This window comes from Ictidomys tridecemlineatus, chromosome 14, assembly GCF_052094955.1.
Source record: "Ictidomys tridecemlineatus isolate mIctTri1 chromosome 14, mIctTri1.hap1, whole genome shotgun sequence".
Classification (NCBI taxonomy): Eukaryota; Metazoa; Chordata; class Mammalia; order Rodentia; family Sciuridae; genus Ictidomys; species Ictidomys tridecemlineatus.
The window spans coordinates 55,570,411-55,592,842 of NC_135490.1; the positions used below are offsets into that span (position 1 = coordinate 55,570,411).

The 22,432-nt window shown below is 35.6% G+C and overlaps 1 protein-coding gene across 9 annotated transcripts in view; it reads left to right on the forward strand.

Moving 5' to 3' along the window:
• The window catches only part of Rbpms (RNA binding protein, mRNA processing factor), a 167,911-nt gene that overhangs the window by 65,261 nt on the left and 80,218 nt on the right, over positions 1-22,432 (forward strand). For all 9 annotated transcript variants that reach the window (XR_013430399.1, XR_005726460.2, XR_005726459.2 and 6 more), the window contains exons 2-4: positions 9,108-9,185; positions 11,924-11,962; positions 13,188-13,250. Coding sequence is in view for 6 of the 9 variants with exons in the window: in XM_040269235.2 (XP_040125169.1) it covers positions 9,108-9,185; positions 11,924-11,962; positions 13,188-13,250 (180 nt within the window). In the remaining 3 variants the exon portion in view is untranslated. The remainder of the gene's footprint in view (positions 1-9,107; positions 9,186-11,923; positions 11,963-13,187; positions 13,251-22,432) is intronic.

Below are 22,432 nucleotides of genomic sequence, written 5' to 3' on the forward strand. Positions count from 1 at the left end.
AGAACAATAAGATTTTGTGGGCCAACCAGAGTTAAAGTAGAGCAGACCACCTGAAAATTGGTTCAGAGAACTGCAGGAAGCCAGTGTGAGGTACTAATCAGACCAGAGTTAAGGGATGAAGCTTGCCTTTATAAGGTACAATCTTATTTTGTGTTTGACAGCATTCAGTGACGTTCCTAATAATGAGATTAAGTTCATAAGTGTATCTAGTTTTCTATGTACATTAGTCCAAACCAAAATTTTCTGATTTGCCTCTGGTAATACTCACCTCCCTCTGTTTCTGATAGGAAAGGGAATTCTTTAATAATGAGGTTACAATGCTGACATGTATATTCATGTTTCCTCCCTACAGTTGTTTAAAAACCTAGAAATTCTTAATTATTCTCTCCTCTTTTTAGATGAAGAATGACCTGGTTGGGACCTGACTCCTATGAAGTCTTTTCAAATTGGGAAATTATGAAACCATCTGGATAGGCTCCTCAAAGATCAAACAAAAGTGACATGGTTTGCCCTGTTCTGCAGTGCTCAGGCCTTATGTATGTGAATTTATGGAACATGGTCATTTCTCTTTTTTCCATACATGTTCCCATTAGTCTTTTCCCCCTGAGGATCAACCAATTAAATATCACTTAGGGAAACACTAGTGTATTCCTCCAAACTTAGAGAGCCATGCACTATGGGTAATTATGTGGCTTTTTCTTTAGAAAGGAAGGAATAATTATCAAATTTAAAACAAACTTGAGAATCTCCAAGAACAGCATAGTGACCCTTTTATGCTTGGTTAGTCAGTTGGTCCTTGCAGAAGCCTGACCCTTTGAACAACTTCTCAGGTATGAAAGAGGAATAAGTATTTGAATCCAGTGGGTGGCCATTATTGGGAAGAAGGAATCTGCTTCATCTTGAAGCCAGTACCTATAAGAAACTGGAACTTGACCAAAGGCCAGTCAGTTGTTTCTAAGCTGCAACCAGATTTAAATGCCTGGCAGACCATTTTAATGGTTGTGGTGATCTATTTTCATGGCATTAAGACCCGAATGGAAAATCCTACTAAGCCAACAAAGCCTTCTTTGGAAATGAGATGACCAGCAGTCCTTGGGTAGGATTCAGCCCTGCAACATGGTCTTCAGCTCATGCTTACAAGATGAGCAAAGAATCAAATCCACTCATAATTTATTTTACAAGAATAAAGTAATTTAACCAGTATACAAAAGATATAAGCAGGGCTCTGACCCATCCCCACTCCCATCCCTGATTAAAACAACCCAGCTCAGCGGAATTTATGCTGTGCATGTATGTAGAGCTCTTAACTTCTCAGTCCTTGAAACTCAAGTTTATATTAGATGGTGTCTCAGAAGAGAGGTGACCATTCATTAGTTATTCAAGAGGAATTCATCTGTTTTGGTCTTAGTGGGAAGTTGGGTTGTCACAAAGCAAAAATACCTATTGGCTGACAACAGGATGGTTCTGTTCCTAGGGCCTTAGTTTTGAATCATTAGTACACTTCTTTGGTTAGGTGTTTTGTTTGTTTGTTTGGTTGGGTTTTGGTACCAGAGATTGAACTCAGGGGCACTCGACCACTGAGCCACATCCCCAGCTCTATTTTGTATTTTATTTAGAGACAGGATCTCACTGAATTGCTCAGCATCTCACTTTTGCTGAGGCTGGCTTTGAATTCACAATCCTCCTGCCTCCGTCTCCCAATCCACTGGTATTACAGGCATATGCCACTGCACCAGGCTGTTAGGTTGTTCTTTTTTAGAGGTGAGTCTTAAGAAACACTGCCTTGTGGGCTGGGGTTGTGGCTCATTGGTAAAGCACTTACCTAGTACGTGTGAGGCACTGGATTTGATTCTCAGCACCACATAAAAATAAATAAAAGTATTGTGTCCATCTACAACTAAAATATTTGTATAAACAAACAAGCACTGACTTGTGGTCAGAATTAAAATGTGAAGCAAGTTACGTTCATGTTGCCTTTTGATAGCTCAAGGACAAACTTGTGTCCCTATGAGTCAAGGACAGGTAGAAAATTTCTAAGAATAGATAGGAAGGAGCCAATATTTATATTTTCAAATGAAGAAGATACATTTAGGCTTGTGTTGTTGTTTTTGTTATTGTTTCTCTCATTTTTAAAGAAACATGCTAATAAATATATAAATGCCAAAATTATAAACACAAAGTAAAAGTTTTGATAATTCTACCTTTTTTCTACTGTTAACATATAAGTAACTTGGAATATACTCCTTCACTGTCTTCTTTTTCCCCCTTGAGCATTGAGCATATACTAACTTACAAAAACACTAAAATAATTAAATTGGGAATATGGGCAATTGCTTTTGTAGTACTGGGAATTAAACCCAGGTCCTTGCACAAGTTAGGCAAGTACTCTGATACTAGCTGTATCCCCAGTCCAGGACTATGAGCAATTTCTGATGTTTTCCTTTTCGCTTAATAATTATGAGCCCCGTCCCATGTTAATTTAGAAATCTAATCACCATTTTAAATGTGCAAGTTGATGATGAGTTTGTATATTTTTTAAAAAAAATATTTGTTAGTTCACATGGACTTATAAGGATGTTTAAATTACCATGAATTGAAATGTGATTTTACTACTAATCATATATTGGTTACTGTCATTATAAATGGGTTAACATAGTCTTTGTTATCTATTTCTTTTTTATCTCTTTGTTTATGCCTTTTTTTTTTCTCCCTTGATTCTGATTTTTTTGTAGTCTTAATTTTCTTTTTCCTCTTCTAGATTTCTGTCTCTCAAAATATTATTTTTGTGCTGGAGAGGCTGAGGCAGGAAGTTCATGAGTTCAACACCAGCAAAAGTGAGGTGCTAAGCAACTCAGTGAGACTCTTGTCTCCATATAATATACAAAATAGGGCTGGGGATGTGGCTCAATGGTTGAGTGCCCCTGAGTGCAATCCCTGGCACCCCTCCCACCACCAAAAAAATACTAATCTCGTCTGCCTATTTGTCATAAGTTTTCATTTGATGTCACGGATGCTGCTTAACTAGGACATGTGGTTAATTCATCGTGTTTGTCATGTCATCCCTAGAACTATTGGCAAGCAAATACTTACATCTCCCATGGCTATGCATTGACATTCTGTAGATTTCTAAATCAGCCAGGATTGTACACTCTGTGCCTAGGATTGCTACACAAAAAGAACCTTTACACTCTAAAACTCCCTGAGAAAAATTTTAGCTGTGGATCCACTTGTATTTCTAAAAGAATGATTCAAATATACAGCACCTTTGAAAGCTGCTTTTAGAGTCCACATTTGTATGAATGTGATAAATTGAGAGAAAGTTTGCAGAGGGATAGGTGGACAGACATACCACCATGGGTTTTACTCATTGGAAGGTTCATGGGTCTTTAGAAAGTAAGAAATTGCTTCCTTCCACAGCCAGATATGATCCATGAAACCTTTTTATAAACAACTAAAACCAACTTGCGTATTATGGCACATACCTGGAATACCAGCAACACAGGAGGCTGAGGCAGGAGGATCAGAAGTTTGAGGCCAGCCTAAACAATTTATTGAGGGGCTGGGGATGTGGCTCAAGCGGTAGCGCGTTCGCCTGGCATGCATGCGGCCCGGGTTCGATCCTCAGCATCACATACAAACAAAGATGTTGTATCCGCCAAAATCTGAAAAATAAATATTGAAATTCTCTCTCTCTCTTTAAAAAAAAAAAACTTATTGAGACCTTGTATCAAAATAAAAAATGAAAAGTGGGTATATACTTCAGTGGTAGAGTGTCCCTGTGTTCAATCATCTGTACCAAAAAAAAAAAGAAAGAAAAAGAAAAACTACTAAACTAAAGCATACACAGAAAACATCCACAATCTTTGGACACTGTTCATCAGATGTGACCACTGGTTGAAAAGTATGTGTGATAATTCTGTGCTGTATACTGAAATTAAGCATTCTGCCTGCTCCCCTTTCATGTCTAGATTTCCAACAAGATAAGCATGTTCTTTGTTAAAGACAGGGCCTTTTCCATTTCATGGTCTGTTTTTGGCCTTTCTATGCAAGAAAACTCAAGATAGACAAACAACTTTCCTTATTGCATTAAAGCCTGTTAAATGAGAAGTCAATTATGGAAATGAGACTTGTCTTTCCTGGTGAGCTGACAGTCACATTTAATAACTGTGGCCTCTGCAGTAATGCTAGATAATGACTGAACCAAAACTCCCTTGTTCTTATGTCCAGCACAAGACAATTCTTACAAGCATTTATTCTTTTGTTCTGCATATGATTGTCTGCAATAACAGAAAGTTTATTAGCTGAGTCAAAAATAACTAATTAGAACCCAAAGAGTGATCTAAAAGTATCACATTAAAATAAAAATCTATTCCCCATGAAGTAAATAATGCTAAATGAATTTATTGTTAGTCACATCATTATCTAGGGCAGCCCTTAGTTTACCAGCAGAAAATGGCAAAAATGAAACTGGAGGTACATCCACAAAATCCATTAGAGTCCCTTTGGGATATAGCTGTCAGCAGCTTCAGCTTTTGAACTTCTATGAGGCATGCTGTGTCCTTGACCAAGAAATGTGTTTTCCCATGTGTTTTATAAAGTAAACATCTGCAATGCTAAAGGCATAGTGCCAGGCACATCTGTGTCCATAGACATTGCTGTCCTAGATAATGATTTCACCAGCAACAAAGTTCATTTAGCATTATCTATTTCAAGGTGAATAGATTTTCAGTATGACACTTTTAGATCACTCTTTGGGTTCTAATTAGTTACTTTGTGACTGAGCTGATAAACTTTCTGTTACTACAGATGATCACATCCATATTCCGTTTCCTTTAGTGATGGCAAGTTCTCTGCAAGCAAGAATCCTATCTTCGTGATTTTCATAGACTTAGAAAAATCAAAACTCAGAATTGCATTAGTAGGTAGTCACTCAGATCAAAAGTGGTGGTAAGAGTAAGGAAGTGAGAGGCTAGGGTGGCTCAGCACTTGCCTAGCATGTGTAAGGCACTGGGTTCAATCCTCATCACCACATAAAATAAACAAATAAATAAATGTGTTGGGCCCAATTACAACTAAAATAAATAAATAAATGATTATAGAAGTGAGAAATGTTTTCAAATATCCCTGTGACTCTATACAACAGTTGCCATAGAAAAACAAATGAGATATTTAAGAATTATCTTTCCCATTCTTTTTTAAAACCTGATTGTTTCCTAGTCTGAGAATATCTAGAAAGGATTCCAAGTACATTATGACTTGGATTTAAGTAACCTTTAGTTGGACTCAAATACACAATCTGAATATTTGAGAATTATTTCCCCTTGTCAGTTTAGCTGTTCTGTCGGAGGAGGGGAATATTCTTAATGTGATGATAATTCTGACAGGTTCCTAAGACAATAGTGAACTTGGTTAGAGTCTAAGAAATGTGGGTTTTGTCCATGTTTAAATGAAATGCAAACCTTTTTAGTTGTTTCCAATGTGATAAAGTAGTGTTGGCTTTGAGCCTCTTGGGTGTCTATAGTTGATTTACAAACTTAGGCTTACTAGGAGTCTCATACACACCCACCCCTCCTGCCCCCTTCTCAAAGGTACAACAATTTTTTCTTTTTCCTTTCCTTCCTTTTGTACTGGGGATTGGACCCAGGGGGTGGGTACTCTATCATTGAGCTACATTTCCAGTTTTTTCTTTCTTTTTTTTTTTTTAAACAGGGTCTTGCTAAGTTGCCTTGAACTTACAATCCTCCCATTTCCACCTTTCAGAGTTGCTGGGCTTACAGGCCTGTGTCACCATGCCTGGGGAGTAGCAGTTTTTTATTGAGACTTTAGGATAAAAACTCTCACATCTAATTCTAGAATATTTATATAAGAAAATTTCCTCCATAAACTTTATAATTTATATTGGTAAAAATGTTGACTTTTTTTTTTTTTTTTTTTTTTTTGCTGGTTTCCTCAGGAAATAAAATCAAGGCAGTTCTAAACCTAACAAAATAAACTTACAATATCTTATGCATGTTTATTAAAAATAGAAACCATGAATAAGCCAATAAAAACTATTAAAATCACGATTCTACTACTCAGGGCTAATGGATATAAACACTTATATATCATAAAAAGCATTTTTCCCCTCTCCAAATACATGTCAGCTGCTTTGCAGAATAGAGTTGAACTATATGTACTTTTTACTTGAGCATATTTTTATTGGATGAAAAATATTCTATCATACAACATAGGAAACTTTTATTGATAATCCCCTGATTTCTAGAGAACTTTTTTTTTTTTTTTTTTTAGAATAATGTTATAAATGGTAGTTCATTTACTAGGCAAACTCCTCAGGTCCTAATTGATACCTGCCACATACCTCAGCTAAGCTTCTAAACAAATGGTGCCCCAGCATTTAGAACACAGGATTTGCTTATCATGTTACTTCTGTTCAAATCTCTGCAATCTAGGCAGTACCTGGCAACATCAGGAAGGTAGTGGACACTCTGCAGAATCTGAATGAATGGGAGGTGAGAATCCCTATCTGTCCTGGCTTTTCTGATTGGAACAGCCAAATTGAACAGATGGTGGGCACACTGTATAGCAAGATTCCCTCATGGTCAGTGTCTTTTGCATTTGTCAGCTTTAGCAACCTTGATAAAGACTCTTCCCAGGACCTTTCTTTATCTGTGTCAAAGATAGCAAGAGAAGGAAGGCAAACTATATGAAAAACTTGGAACAATGAGTTGATATGTATAGTCTCTTTTACCCAACAACAGCAAAACACATATCTGTTTTAAGTGCATATGAAACAGTAATTTTTGATGTTTTGTTTTTGATACTGAGGATTTAATCCAGGGATCCTTTACCACTGAGCTACATTCCCAGCTCCCTCCCCCCCTTTTTTTTTAAAGAGAGAGAGAGAGAGAGAATGAATTTTTAATATTTATTTTTTAGTTTTCGGCGGACACAACATATTTGTTTGTATGTGGTGCTGAGGATCAAACCTGGGCCGCATGCGTGCCAGGCGAGCGCAGCCTTTTAAATTTAATTTAATATTTTAGTTTTAAGACAGGGTCTTGCTAGTTTGTCCAGGCTGGCCTTGAATCTGAGCTTATACCTACCATATATAACCATTCTGCTTCTAGGTATTTATACAAAAATGATGTATACAAAGCTGGGAATATATCTCAGTTGGTAGAGTGCTTGCCTTACATGCACAAGCCCTGGATTCAATTCCCAGCACCAAAAAAAAAAAAAAAAAGAAAAGCAAAAAGATGTATACATCCATATGAAGACTTGTATGTGAATACTGATAGCCATTTTATTTACAAAAGCCAAAAACTAGAAAGAAATTGAATGTCTGTCAACAGGTACATAGATAAACTGTGATATCCATATAACAGAATACCACTCAGTGACAAAGGAACAGACTTGGATACATTTAACTACGTGGATGGGTGAAAGAATCCAGACAATGGGTACATAGTCTGTGGTGCCATTCGTGTAAACTTTCAGAACATACATAGTAATCTTCAGCATCAGAAACCAGATTAGTGCTTGCCTAAGAATGGGAGATGGTAGGCCAGGATGGGAAGAAGGATTAAAGGGATGTGAGATGACTCTTGGTAGTGTATTAATTGTGATGGTTTCTCAGGTTATATGTGTCAAAACTTAAATTGTATACTTTCAAGATATATATAGTTCATTGTATATCAATTATGTAAAAATATCTGCTTGAAATATAAATAATAAATTAGAATTCTGGCACTATTGTATCATAATAGTGTTTATTAAATACCTGTATACAAATGACCTGACATTTTGTTGTATACTATTCTAGGTTAATAAAAGGGTCTTGCTTGCTAGTTTGTGCTTCTGTACAATCAGAATCAGTGGAAAGTGTCAGAAACCTAGGAAATGTTCTATTTATCACCGAGGAAAAATCTTTTATATTTATGGGTGGTTAACAGTTGAGCATTGAATTTTTCTTTAAGTATCAACATGATAGATAACCTAATGAAGAACTTAATCATATTGTATTACCTGGGTAGAATAAAAAATAGGGATATTCAATGGCTATTCCTTGCCTATTGAATCAAGATCAGTTTCCTAGGCTTTTGATATGCCCTGTGGTTTGACCTAAATTTCTACCCAACAACGGCAAACACATATCTGCTTTAAGTACACATGAAACAGTAATTTTTGTTGTAGATCATGAAAAAGTTACAAATTCCTGTTCAGTTTTGGCCCACCCTGCCCGCAGAACACACTGTACTGTCCCCCACATCATTATCTTGGTTAATACTTTTTCTGCCTGTGATTCTTACCCACCCTCACCTCACCTTTGTCTCCATCTGGTTAAAATCCCACCAGTGCTTTAAATTCACATTCAGATGCTAATATGCTTTCTCATTCTCAGTGTCATTTATGTTCTGTATGTTGGTGGACACTAAGCACATAGTTTGTACTGGGCGCCTTGAACCATGCATATTTACATATATGTCTTGAATGAGTTTTGTCAACGGCACCTTGTACGTAGTAGACATACATGCTGGTGGTACCATAGAAGAATATATTGGGAATAGAACTGAGCAGATGCAAAATTACACACTATAGCTACTACTTGGATGTGTTTGACATATTTATTATACTTTTATATTTCTTAAAATTATTGTAATTAACATCATTGAGGGAAGCAGTGACAGGACAAGCAGGAGAAATAGTGTTTCATGTTTTAGTTTTGAAGCTCCTTATGTGGTCATATGGTTAGAGCACAGGAGTGGTAGATTTACCATACTCATTTTGTATTTTTAAGCTAGTGCTTAAATTATAAGGAAACACAAACTTCCTTCTCAGATTTTAGAACTGGGAAGTAGTTGGTTGGAGAATGGAAAGTCAATTTATAATTTTAAATCAGCTAGATATAATTCATTGAGAAATCCAAGTAGAAATAACTATAAGAGCTTAATGGCATCTCCACATTACAGTATTCATTGTATCATGGAAAGAGCATGGATTTGGTAGGAGCCATGAATAATTGGAGAAATATTTTTGAAATTTCAGGTGACAGCTATCTTGTGGCTTCTGTCCACACCTTTACTCACTTCTTAAATTTATTTTTCTAGGTTCGGACCCTATTTGTCAGCGGTCTCCCTCTGGATATCAAACCTCGGGAGCTCTATCTGCTTTTCAGACCATTTAAGGTACCTTTTATATCTTTCAGAAATTGTAGAAGGATACAAAAAGGCTGTGTTTTCCATGCTTTGTGGGGGCTTTTTGGAGGAAGAAAAAATGTTTGAGAGAGCACCTTGTAAAGAGATGTTTACAAAAAGGTTAATGAGTAAAAGAAAGTTAACAACTGAGTTTTCATGCACAGTCTCACCTAGGAAGATAGACTGAAACTGCCTTTTGGCCTCCAACAACTCATCTAGCTAGAGAGGTCTCTTACTGATGTGAATATGCATCTGGCCCCAGGGGTCTCTATTCCATGTAATCTCCCCTGTTTGTTCTACTCCAACTGAGGCTAACTATAGACAATGAAAAGGTTACAAATTACATACTACCTATTTATATTTTAAATGCAATAAGGTAAATCAAACCCTGTCAGTTGCTTCCTTATTAGTTGGAATAGTATTCTTGATAAGGAGACATTTTAAAATGGTCTTTTTTGAACACTATTATTTTTTCCCCTGGCAAAAGTTCTAAATTTCAAACAAAATTTTGCAGAAAGCTTTGTATAAATTAAGAGGAATCTTTCTCTGTGTTTAGTGAAATATTTAATGCAATCACCTGTCCTTCCTGACTGTGGAAATAAAGTTACTTTAGAGATATTTAACATTACTGGGAATGAAAACTTAATAGGAAATTGGACTAAAGCTGAAATAACCATGCTGGCTTTTGGAGGATAGGAGGAAACTAGAACTTATCAGAATATGGGCCTTGAAGGCTTCATGAATTCAGGGCCTATGTCCAGGAGCTCTGAGCTGGTCATTGTGGATATGTCAGCTACAATACCTGTCGGGTCACCCTTATGATTAGGCAATAGACAGTCTTGGTTTCTGATTAAAGATCCATCCTGATTGAGGCAGGACATGTTGGACAGGATTCAGCTTAGTAGGAAAGATTAGAGTCTAGGTTGTATGCCAGGAAGACACCATGTAGTGACAGACCTCACTGCATTCTAACAGCCAACTGCAGAATGAAGTAGTAATGATGACAGCACAGAGGGAAACAGGAAAGGTAATTCAAGACTGGCTGATAGGAAATGGGAAAGGAGGAGAAGGTATTATGAAGAGAGTGTCAACTTTATGGAATTCCTAGAGTTTCATATACAGGATCACAGTTGTATAAAAAGAGCCATTTCTGTGACTTTTTAAGCTAGTTGATCTTCTTTTTTTTAAAATTTATTTTTTAGCTTTAGGTGGACACAATATCTTTATTTTATTTTTTTAATGTAATGCTGAGGATCGAACCCAGTGCCTCATGCATGCCAGGCGAGTGCACTACTAGTTGAGCCATATCCTCAGCCCCTAGTTGATCTTCTTAACCGACAAAATATTGTTTTGTTTGTATGTATAAGAGGAAGATTTGGCCAACAAAGCCCTTAGATGTATTATTATCTCATTTCATTATTACCACAGTTCCTTAAGGTGGCTTAGCCCCATTGTTTCAAATGATGAAAATGAAACTTGGAACAGTTAACTATATATTATGCTCAAGTTTGCACACATAATAAATGGCAGGACCAAAGAGGCAGGCATTAGACTGCCATTCCTGTTTTAAACTATGATGTTACACAGTTCTTTGTGGTTTCAGAGCATGGTATTTCCCTGCCAGTGATGTTTTACTTGAATGAAATATACATTTGTCCTTTGCTTCTGAGACCTTGGGACTGTTTAAGCCTCCAGGTTTTTTAGGAGAGAGACTACCTTGAAAAAAGAAAGAGGCAGGACTGTGAATCATGACCTTTCTGTCCAGAAGAGCTCAAGGCCTTGGAGGTAGAATGTTTATAGTAGCTAATTGGTAACCAAGTTTTGTGCTGGATGTGAGGATGAATCAATCCTAAAGTCCTGTCCAAAAACCCCAATGCTAAAGTTAGGACCTTGGTACATTACTAACAACCCTCTTTTAATTAAAGTCCCTGGAGGCTGACCCTAGTCTACAAATCTGTCTTTGTACTGATATGTGTAGTGGTCAATCATGTCAAGTGGTGTTTTTTTCTGTCATCCATCAGAGAAAGCCACTAGTCATTGATTATTTCCAGAAATGAACACACTTTCTTACTCTTATCCTGAGGAACTAGTTGGGGGAAGGGAGAAGAGAGGTAGTGGAAAAGTTAGGGGATGTTTCCATCTTCCTTAGGAATGAGCTGGAATAGAAACCCTAGAGGGAGGTTTTGCATGTCCCAGCATTATGGAAACCAGCTACTTCATTAAATAAGCAGAATGCAACAAAATGCAGTATCACTGTCTGTTCAGCCTTTTCTGGTCATCTGAGATTTTGATCAATAAATTGTATGTTTAAGTGTTTCATTATTATTATTTTATTAGCAAATGTATGACCAAATTAAACATGCTCTAACCTTCTTATTAGATTTACTCTCTTCCCTCTCCTAGTTTTATGAAATCCCTATCCTTACTGAGTCTAAGAAGACAAAGATCTGTTGTTGACAAACATTCCCATTACCCTATATTGCATAATTTCATGGAAAAAATAGAAAAGAGGAAAACATAGATAACTACATGATTTCTTTTGGACCCCAAGTAATAAAATAGGGGTGTGTGGGGTTATGTGTCTGTAATTTGCTTTCCCAACTAAATTGGGAGGCATTTGTGCAAAAAGCTAGATAGTCATAGAGGGTCATGTTTACTAGCTAGATGGTATTACATTCTCCCCACCCATATTCATTTTGAGGGCTAAACTTGGTTCTTCTTATTTCCAGGGCTATGAGGGCTCTCTTATAAAGCTTACATCTAAGCAGGTAAGAATTTCAAACTTCTGTATAAATGATGACTTTTTTACTTTCTCCAGAGTATTAAATGGGGTTTAACAGTCTTTTTTAATTCCAGTTAGGATTTGATTTTTTGTTGTGGTTACTATTGCTTTAAAATTAAGGGTGAGCTCTATTAGGATTAGTGTAGGAAGATAATGTGTAGTTCTATAGTCTTCTAGCTAGGATATTTGGGATTGTCCCAAAATGTGGCAAAAATGATGCCTCCAACATAGTTATATTAAGGCTGATTTGTATGTTCAAATAAAATGATTAAATATCAACCAAATTCACTTGTACTCCCAATTCTTTTTCATTTCTTTTAAGAGGTTAAATGGGTAAACTTTTACAAGTGATATGAATATCCGATGGTGAAGAATCATGCTGTTCCTCAAACCCCTAATAACTCAGGCAGAGTCCCTAATTGAGAACGGAGCACAGAAGATACAGAATGGAGCTGGTATTCAGTGACCTGGCAGTTCCTACAAGTTTCTTGGAGATTAGCTATATGCTTGCTTGCTTGGTTGCTTCCTTGCTTTCTCTTTTTTAAGCCAAATACTTGGCATTCTTGCCTCTCAATCACTTTTGTCTCTCTGGTTCATCTGAAATAAGCTACATTGCATGTAACTTGCTTGGCTGTTAAAATAGAGTCCAAAGGGATTATGGCTCCCACATACAGTGTGGTTTATGCCTATAATACAGGATTTTTTTTTTTTTTAAGGCATCCCTAGGGATTTGAGATAGACATGCATGCTCACTTTGTAATTTTGGTCATGCAGTAAGAGTATAGGGCTTAACCACTGTGTCATTGGTGGTGATTCTATTCTCTTTCCATTTTAAAAGATGAAGAAACTGAAATACAATGAATTCAATTTAAGAAATTAGAGCCTCTTCAACTCCAAATTGTCTCTATCCCTTTATTTACTCCTGCTCATCATCCAATCATCTCTAAGGTTTTTAGTTTAGTTTTGTTTTTTAATGATTCTCTAAATCCCCAGCTGTGCTCTTGAAAAACCACCCTTACTGATCATCCCTTTGATTCATGTTAGAAATGTGACTATACCACTGAGTCATGATTCTTTGGGTCTTATTCTTACTTCTACCTGTCACTTGTGGTCATTTCTTTATCTTAGCTTTTCAATTGACATCAACCTTGACCTCAGAAAAAGATATTACCTGACTTTTTTTCTTTGTATTTCTCTTTCTCTTTCCTCAGCCTGTAGGTTTTGTCAGCTTTGACAGTCGCTCTGAAGCAGAAGCTGCAAAGAATGCTTTGAATGTAAGTATATGCTGATGTTATAATCATAGCGGTTTCCTTAGACTTGGTGGGAAGTTAATAAAACTTCTTTGGATTGGAAATTAAAGGGAAGGAATGTGACTGCTCAATCTAACATGGAGGGATTCATTTATGTAATAAGTCCTCTAAAGAATTTTCTCAATTAATTGTGATCAGATGTGCAAGGGTCATCATTATACCCTAAACGTCTATGTCAATAAGAGATCAGAATCTTGGATTTTTTTTTTTTAATATTATGAGGTTTCCCTTTTAGGTATGTGACTTCTGTTGTCATTTAAAAAACAAGTCACAGTTTTAATTTTGATTGAAAAAAAAATTGTATCTAAGACTTGCCCAAAAGACATTTTGCATAAAATCTTAGTCATTTGTATTGAGTAAAGATACCACACACATTTGGTTTGTAGGCATCTTGTTTGCCATATGTTCTGTAGCTTTTACCAGCATTGTTTTAGAAAACATTTCCTTTCTTTGGTATTTTGAAAAGCAAAATAACTTATGGGAACTATGCCAAGAAAAGGTGGAAAGAAGCAGAATTTACTTTCAGTTGTTGAAGTCTGGTCCTCAAGTGAGGAGCCTCAGGTCTGGCTCCAGCATGTTCCAGGCAGTTGACCTAAGGAGATATGAATTAAGTGTAGATGAAAGCAGTGGAGCATACAGGGTGCTTCCTAAAAGGCAAGTGAGTACTCTACTGGTTACAATAGAAGTACCATTCTTAGGCTTCTGAAAACTTGGGGCTGCCCTCTGTAATGTTGTGGTACTTGCAGATGCTCCCACCAGCTGCTTCTCTGAGCAGACCGAGGGAAGAGTGTAGCTTGGATACCTGATATGATACTCTGATGACTTAGAGGCCCAAGGGAAAGCCTTTATGTGAGTCTGTTTACTCAGCATAATAGCTATTGTGTTTTTTGACTTTGAAAAAAAAATGTGTACTCTCAAAAGAAACAGATTATTTTTCATGTAAAGCACTCAGGAATGTTTTAGGATTCCAGAATCTTTTTGGATAGATATAGATGACCTTTAATCAGAATAATTGCCTTGGTAGAGCACATGCCTAGCATTTGTGAAGCTTTGGGTTCAATCCCCAGCTCTGCAAAAGTGTGTGTGTGAGGTGCACATTTTGTGATTTATGCAGTGTTTTCCTTTATTCTAACCAGGTGAGCATCTTTCTAAATGCAGAAATATTTTTTTCATTATTCTCATAAAGGAAGTAACAGTAGTTAAATCCCCATCATAGAATGGGCTCCCCTTGCCTTGCTTTATTTTTGGTGTGTGTATAAAGATAGACTTTTGCAGTGACCTGTCATCTATAAAGGCAACACTCCCTCGTTTCCTTAAGGGGTAAATTGATTTTTTTTAAATACTGAAGTTTATTGTTTTAATGTTTAAATGATAATAGAATAAAACCATGTTTCCTTCCTTGCCATGCTAAATTGAATACAACAAACATAATTACCATCTTTTCTTGGTGCTTGAGGGTTATCATCAGAAATAGAGGTGTTAAAGCTGGTTTGCTCCTAGGCCAGTGGCTCCAGATCCCTGTTTTACTGGTCTTCAGTTTTGGTTATAGGTTATTTTTCTCAGCTCTCTCTTCTCCTTGGTAGCAAACTTTATAATTACCAGTGTACTGTCCCCTAATCTTTAATACTACTTGGGAAGAACCTGAAATAAAATAGGTCTGGTTCTGTTTTGAGTCTAAGGGGAGGTCCTCATATTTACCTGTATTGTAATGAGCCCAGGCTTTCAGCTTCTCAGGATCAACCTGTGCATATTGGGTATTTACTGAGTTCCTGGCCAAACTGTTTCTTGACATCATAAAACTTTTGTGTGTGATTTATTTGTGGTCTTGTGTGCCTTAGAAATCCCTTCAATGTTATAGTCTTTTCCCAAAATGACTGATTTTTAAACCATTTATTTTCTGCCATTTTCAGACTGTGCTTTAATCAGTGTGATCATCTTTTGGAAAGACATATAGGTTAGATTAAATGGCAATACTGAATTTTTATTAGGGGGTTACACAAACATATACTTCCCTTTAGGTTATCCATAATCTCATTAACCCACATGATTGGAAACCTCACCATTCTTTAACTTGACAGCAAAATATCTGACCCATTCATAATGTGACACATACATAATTTCCATAGTCAGTTCTTTAATTTCCATGCTAATGAAAGAGGAAACTGATAATCTAAAGAACCCTATTATATTTTTAATTTGTTTATAATTTTGAAAGGCAAATCAAATACAGTAACATCTGAAGTTAGCCAATATAGTAAAAAAATTCTGGTTTGTGGAGATTTTAAAAAGAAAGAGGAAGAAGAACAGATGTAAGGATAAAGACCCTGAGCAGATGTGGGACTACACCACCTGGATATTTTTGACAACTGGCAGGACTCCTTAATTGCCATTGTTGCCCAGTAGAAATCTTGTTTTAACAAATAAGAATGATTTGTAGTTAACACTTCAGATTAGCAGAGTTAAGTTTGATTGCTACTTATAGTTGCTCTATAACAGTGGTATTGGAAATTGCTCATCTAAAGTAATTAAATTGTGGACTCTTTATATACATGTCATTCGTTTGATATCTCTCCTTCCCTATTGTTATTGAGTAGATATTACTTTGGACTCTACTATAAATTGTTATATCAGAACTAGAGAAGTCTGATTAATCAAACTATATGCATGACTACATATCACCTTTATAACTATAAATTGCTTAGGCTAGTAAGTAGTTTGCCTTGCTCTCAATTATACTCATTGTTCTAAGTGATCTTTAATTTCTATGTTAACAAAAAAAAAAACTTTATTGAGATACAATTCACACATATAAAGTTAAAATTCAGTGGTTTTGTTGTATTTTTTTATTCTTTAAAAAATTTTTAATATACTTTTATTTGTTCTAATTAGTTATACATGACAATAAAATACTTTTTTTTTTTTTGGCAGTGTTAGGGATTGAACCCAGGGCCCTGTGCGTGCAAGGCAAGTGCATGCAAGGCAAGCACTCTGCCAACTGAGCTATATCCTCAGCCCAGTAGAATGCATTTGACACATCTTATATAAATGGAGTATAACTTCTTATTTGTCTGGTTATACATGATATAGAGTTACACAGGTCATGTATTCATATATGCACACAGGGTAATAATGTCCAATTCTGTTGTATTTTTTAATTGTAAAAAATAGCCATTGTAACAATTTCAAAGTGTACAAATGCATGTACACCATACTGTGTAATAATCACTATGTATTTCTAAAACATTTTCATTAACCCAAGCAGAACATCATAGCCATCAAATATTATCTCTCATTCTCCCTTCCCCCAAGTCCCTGATAACCTCTGACCTACTTTATGTCTCTATGAATCTGTCTATTCTAAATATTGAAATATTTATCCTATTGTTTCTGGCTTTTTCTTTGAATATTCACTATGAGGGTTGTACATGTGTAGCATTAATCATAATGTTCTTTCTACAACGGAATAATCCATTGTATAGATGTGCATATTTTGTCTATTCATTTGTCTATTGATGGCCAGTTTTTCTACCTTTTGACTATTGTGTTACTGCAGTGAATATTGGCATATAACTATCTTGAGTCTCTCTTTTCAGTTCTTTTTGGGCATATATCTACAAGTGGAATTTTTGGGTCATACAGTAATTGTATCTTTCTTTATTAAGTATATATATTTTTAAATTTTTTACTTGTTCTGAAGTTATACATGAGAGCAGAATATATTTTGACATATTATACATACATGGAATATAACTTCCCATTCTTGTAGTTGTACATGATGTGGAGTTAACACTGGTCATCCGATTCATTCTACTGTCTTGTCTACTCCCATCCTTTCTCCCTTCCCTTCATTCCTCTTTTTCTAATCCAATGCACTTTTTTCTCTTCCCCACCCTCCCATGCTGTCAGTTAGCATCCACATATCAGAGAGAATATTCAGCCTTTGGTTTTTTGGGGGGTTGGTTTATTTCATTTAGCTTGATAGTCTCCAGTTCTGTTCATTTACTGGCAAATGCCATAATTTCATTTCTCTTTATGGCTGAGTAGTTTTCCATTGTGTATATGTACCACGCTTTATTTATCCATTCATCTGTTGTAGGGAATCTAGGCTGGTTTCATAGCTTAGCTATTGTGAATTGAGCTGCTATAAACATTGATATGTCTATGTCACTGTAGTATGCTGACTTTAAGTCCTTTGGGTGTATTCCAAAGAATGGGGTAACTGGGTCAAATGGAGGTTCCATTCAAAGTTTTCTGAGGAATCTCCATACTGCTTTCCAAAGTAGTTGCACCACTTTGCAGTCCAACCAGCAATATATGAGTGTACCTTTCCCCCCATCCTCACCATCATTTATTACTTGTATTCTTGATAATTGTCATTCTGACTGGTGTGAGATGAAATCTCAGTGCAATTTTTTTTTTCCTTGTATTGAGGATTGAACTCGGTGGGGCACTCAATTATTCAGCCACATCCCCAGCCCTATTTTGTATTTTATTTAGAGACATGGCCTCACTGAGTTGCTTAGCACCTCACCATTGCTGAGGCTAGCTTTGAACTCTCAATCCTCCTGTCTCAGTCTCCCATGCTGTTGGAATTACAGACATGTGCCACTGCACCCAACTTTAGTGTAGTTTTAATTAGCATTTCTATAATTGCTAGAGATGCTAAACATTTTTTCGTGTATTTGTTGACAGATTATATTTCTTCTATGAAGTGTCTGTTCCATTCCTTATGGCAATTGTATCTTCAGCTTTTTAAATAACTGCCAAGGGCTGGGGTTGTAGCTCAGTGGTAGAGCGCTTGCCTTGCATGAGTGAGGCCCTGGGTTCCATCCCCAGCACCACATAAAAATAAGCAAATAAAGATATTGTATTTTGAAATAAAGAAGCAAATGTGTTAAAAATCCAAAAAAAAAAAGAAGGAAAAGTAAAGATATTATGTCCATCTACAACTAAAAAATAAAAATTAAAAAAAAATAGCTGCCAAACTGATTTTCATAAAGGTGGCACCATTTTACAACTCACCATTATTATATGAAGGTTCCAATTTCTTCATATCCTCATCAGTATCTGTTATTTTTTATTTTAAATTTTACAACTATTCTAAAGGTGTGAAGTTTTTTCTTTATTTATTTATTTTAGTTGTAGAGGGACACACATCTTTAATTAATTAATTTATTTTTATGAGGTGCTGAGGATCAAATGTGTGCAAGGCAAGTGCTCTACCACTGACTGAGCTACAACCCCTGCCCCTAAAGTTGTTCTTGATAAATAATATCTGACTGATTTCAATGGTAAATTTGATTTCTTTTGGAATCCTATGTGATTTAAAATATTTAACACAGATTAGTAACATTTCTGTGATGGCAGTTCTGATTTAATAGAATTGTGTTACTCTTAACAGTTTGTTTTATCTATTAATAAGTAGGCAGACACATGGATTATTCATTTAATAACATTAGATGTAAAGGAAAGGTATTTTTTCAAGACCTAAACAGAGTTTGGGATAAAGAAGTGAAAAACAGTTTTGTTGTGAAGAGGAAAAGGGTGGCCATCCTTTAACTTCCAAAGCGAAGAAGACTTTATAATAAATAAAAGAATTAAGAGGATATATATGTGTGTAAAAATATATATATGCATGTATATATACATATATTCAATATGTATCTATATTAATTTACATATATAACTGAACATATATTCATTGTATACTTATATTCAATTCCTCTTAATTTTAATATAATATATGACTATATAACTGTGTCTTGGTTTTTGAAGAAATTTATCGGTTCAGCAGTGTAGCAAAAAAAATTTAGAAAAACTTTTAATAATTTGTAAGAAAAGATGTATTAGAAATAGAAAGCATTTTAGCTGGGCATGGTGACACACATCTTTAATCCTAGCAATTGGAAAAGCTGAGGCAGGAGGATCACAAATTCAAGGATAGGCTATCAACTTAGTGAAGTCCTATCTCAAAATAAAAAAGGACTGGAGATGTAGCTTAGAGATAAAAATCTCCCTGGGTTTCATCCCCAGTGCCAAAAGGAAAAAAAAAAAAAAAACACTGGGTAGTGTCAAATGTTGAAGAAACCAACTGCTATTATCAGGAAAACTTTTTTCATCTTTATAAATTCCTGCACTGTGGTTAACACTGCAATTACTTATACAACAATGATTCCAGCCTTGTACATAATTTATGTTGAATAACTTGAGTTCTCAGACTACCAAATTTCTGAACAGTTGAGAACAATTGGTTAGTCTTGTGCTGGAGTTCTCATCTTTGAAATGGGTATCTTATTCACTTTCAAAGTGTCAAAGGGAAATCTGTAAGAACACATATTTGCCACTAGTCTAAAGGTAGCCTATACCATTAACATATTTACTTTCTTAGCCAAAAGATGGAGCCATCCAGTCCTGGAACACACTCTTGAGTGCAGAAGGATAGCAGGGAAGTGGAGGGAGGCACTGGCCCTGCAGAGACCTTTTGGCTCTGGTTAGATACATGCCTGTCTGTTTCCTGTATCTCAGTTTTTCCTGACAGCTTGTGCAAGTTAGGACTTTTGATCTTAATATTTATACAGCTTGTGAATTAGGTGAATTATTTCTACTAAACAAAACTTTTCAAAAATATAAGTATCCAGATGGCTTATCTCAGCCCTCCTCCCCTCACTAGGTACCATGTCAGTATGTTTCTTATCAGTTTTTAAATTTTCTCCCTATGTTTCTCTTAAGTCTATTGCTCAAAGTTGAAGAGGCCCAATCAGTGAGAACCCAGCTGGGACTTTTGGATGGGAAATATGCAGGACTGCCAGATGAGATCATGAGTCTGATCTAGTGTTTATCTGTTAAATCTGTTTATAACTGCTCTTAAGTACAAACTTTTAAGGCAACTATTTGACGTCACAGGGTTGGGGACTAGGCCCGTGATATGGGGCTGTTGAATCTCTTTTTTTTTTCACCATGTCTACACACTTAGGGGCTTAATTTAGCTGTTTCCCTACCCCAGTTGAAAATTGGTTTAGCACAAAAAGCAAACCACCAAAATTGACTCATAGCCCAAATATAATTTAAAAAACAAAAAACACTAGATAACAAGTGTCCAGCATGTGATTATGTAGTACTAAGATTTGTCCAAATATTCTTTTTTTCTTTTCTCTGATCTCCTTATAATTGCCCTGCATTTTGGGGTTGTTTTTGGATGCTATTACTGCATGATTTAAAAGTAGTACTGAAAAATAAACCAATGAAGATGTATTTTATTTTTAGGTATGCAGACTTTCTTAAATTCCCAATTAGTCTTTGCCTAAAGAAGAGGAAGTGAATCATTAAGCATTTAGTAGGAAACTAGAAAGTATAACATTAGTAAAAGGAATTGTAAGTTAAGTTTGAAGATGGAAAACTAGCCAGAAATGTTAGGAATAATCCTTTCCCTGAGGAAATGAGCAGAAAGAACCACAGGGTCTCACTTATAAACTTATGTATATTCCAATGTCAGGTATATGTGGAGATCTCAAGTCCATCCATCTCTTCTCTAGGTAAAACAGTTAATCAGTTATAACATGGCTATGTGAAACTTCTCAGATTTTCCTGTGGCCTTTTTTTTAAAGATCTACTTGTTTAAAATTGTTTGAACAACATTTTGATCATTGTACTCATTTGATCTTGTACTTTTCCATAGTTCTTTAGATATTTCAGAAAATGATAAGAAACAAATTTCCTTGTATTATAGGTATAAAATAAAGTCATTATCTATGAAACAGAGTGCAAAGAGAAAGTAACTTTTGTTTATATTTTGCTAAATATCAAGCCACTTTTGGAACCAAAACCTTATGATTCTGCAGGCCATCCACATCACTGATGTTTCTGGAGCAGCACATTTTGGAGCTTTAAATCACTATTTTTGTTCTACCTTTTTAGTGAATGATCACACCATCACAATGGCTAAGGGCCACAGAGCTTCCTTCTAACACTGACTTAATGTTTCAGTAGTCTAAAAGTGACTTAATGTTTCAGTAATCTATGAGGATAATCTATGTGGATCCCTGTATATGGAATGCATTAGAATATTTTTAAATCTTAGGGAGTAGGATGAGATTTATCCCCGACAAAGTAGAATAATGTATTTTGACAGGACATTTTTCAATTATTATACTCAGATAGGATAGTATATCTAATATGAAGTATTTTCTTCCTTTGTAATTAATTTTAAGCTTTTCTTAAAATTTGTATAGGCATATTATAAATACTTTTTTGTGGGGTGTGGATACTGGGGATTGAATCCAGGGGTGCTTTACCACTGAGCTTCATCTCCAGCTCTTTGATTATTTATTTATCTATTTGATGTTAGGGATCCAACCTCTAGGGCCTCACATTCTACTACTGATTTAAACCCCCAACACTTAGTAAAGATTTTTTTAGGTATAATGTAAGTAGGTTGAGAGACTAAAAGTTTCTAGAATATGAAAAAATGTCTTAAAAATACAAGATCAGGAAGAATAATATATAAAATTGAATTCTAATGAATATTACTAAACTGTTTAATGCCAGATCTGGAAAAAAAAAGGCTTGTCTTGTATTCATTTTCAGACTAAAATCTTTCTTTTAAAATTTAGTGTTTTAATAGAAAACATTTTGAAAACTACGGTAATGTTTTGAGTAACCTCAACATTGCAAAAAGGATCTAAGCAGGTTGGTTTTGTTTTGTTTTGCCAGACATTGTGTGATAAGTGAATTTTTAAGATTAATATTTTATTTTGTTTATTTATTTATTTTTTTGATTTTTACAATTTGGGCTCTGGCATCATTTTTAATTTGTGTTCAGACATGTTGAATTTTTTGCAGAATAGCAGTTGGGTGGAAAATTCCTGCTTTAAACTGGCAGCCCATGGTTCTCTTTCATTTTGAGTTTTTTGACCCATTTTTTACTTTATTTGCCATACAAGACATCAGTCATAGTGGGGATGTGGCTCAGTGATAGAGTGTTTGCCTAGCACACATGATGCCCTGGGTTTGATACCAGCACCACCATCCAAAAAAAAAAAATACACAGATGTACAGGGTATTAAACCCAGGGGTGCTTAACTACTGAGCCACATCCCCAGCCCTTTTTTGTGTTTTATTTAGAGGCTGGGTCTCACTGAGTTGCTTAG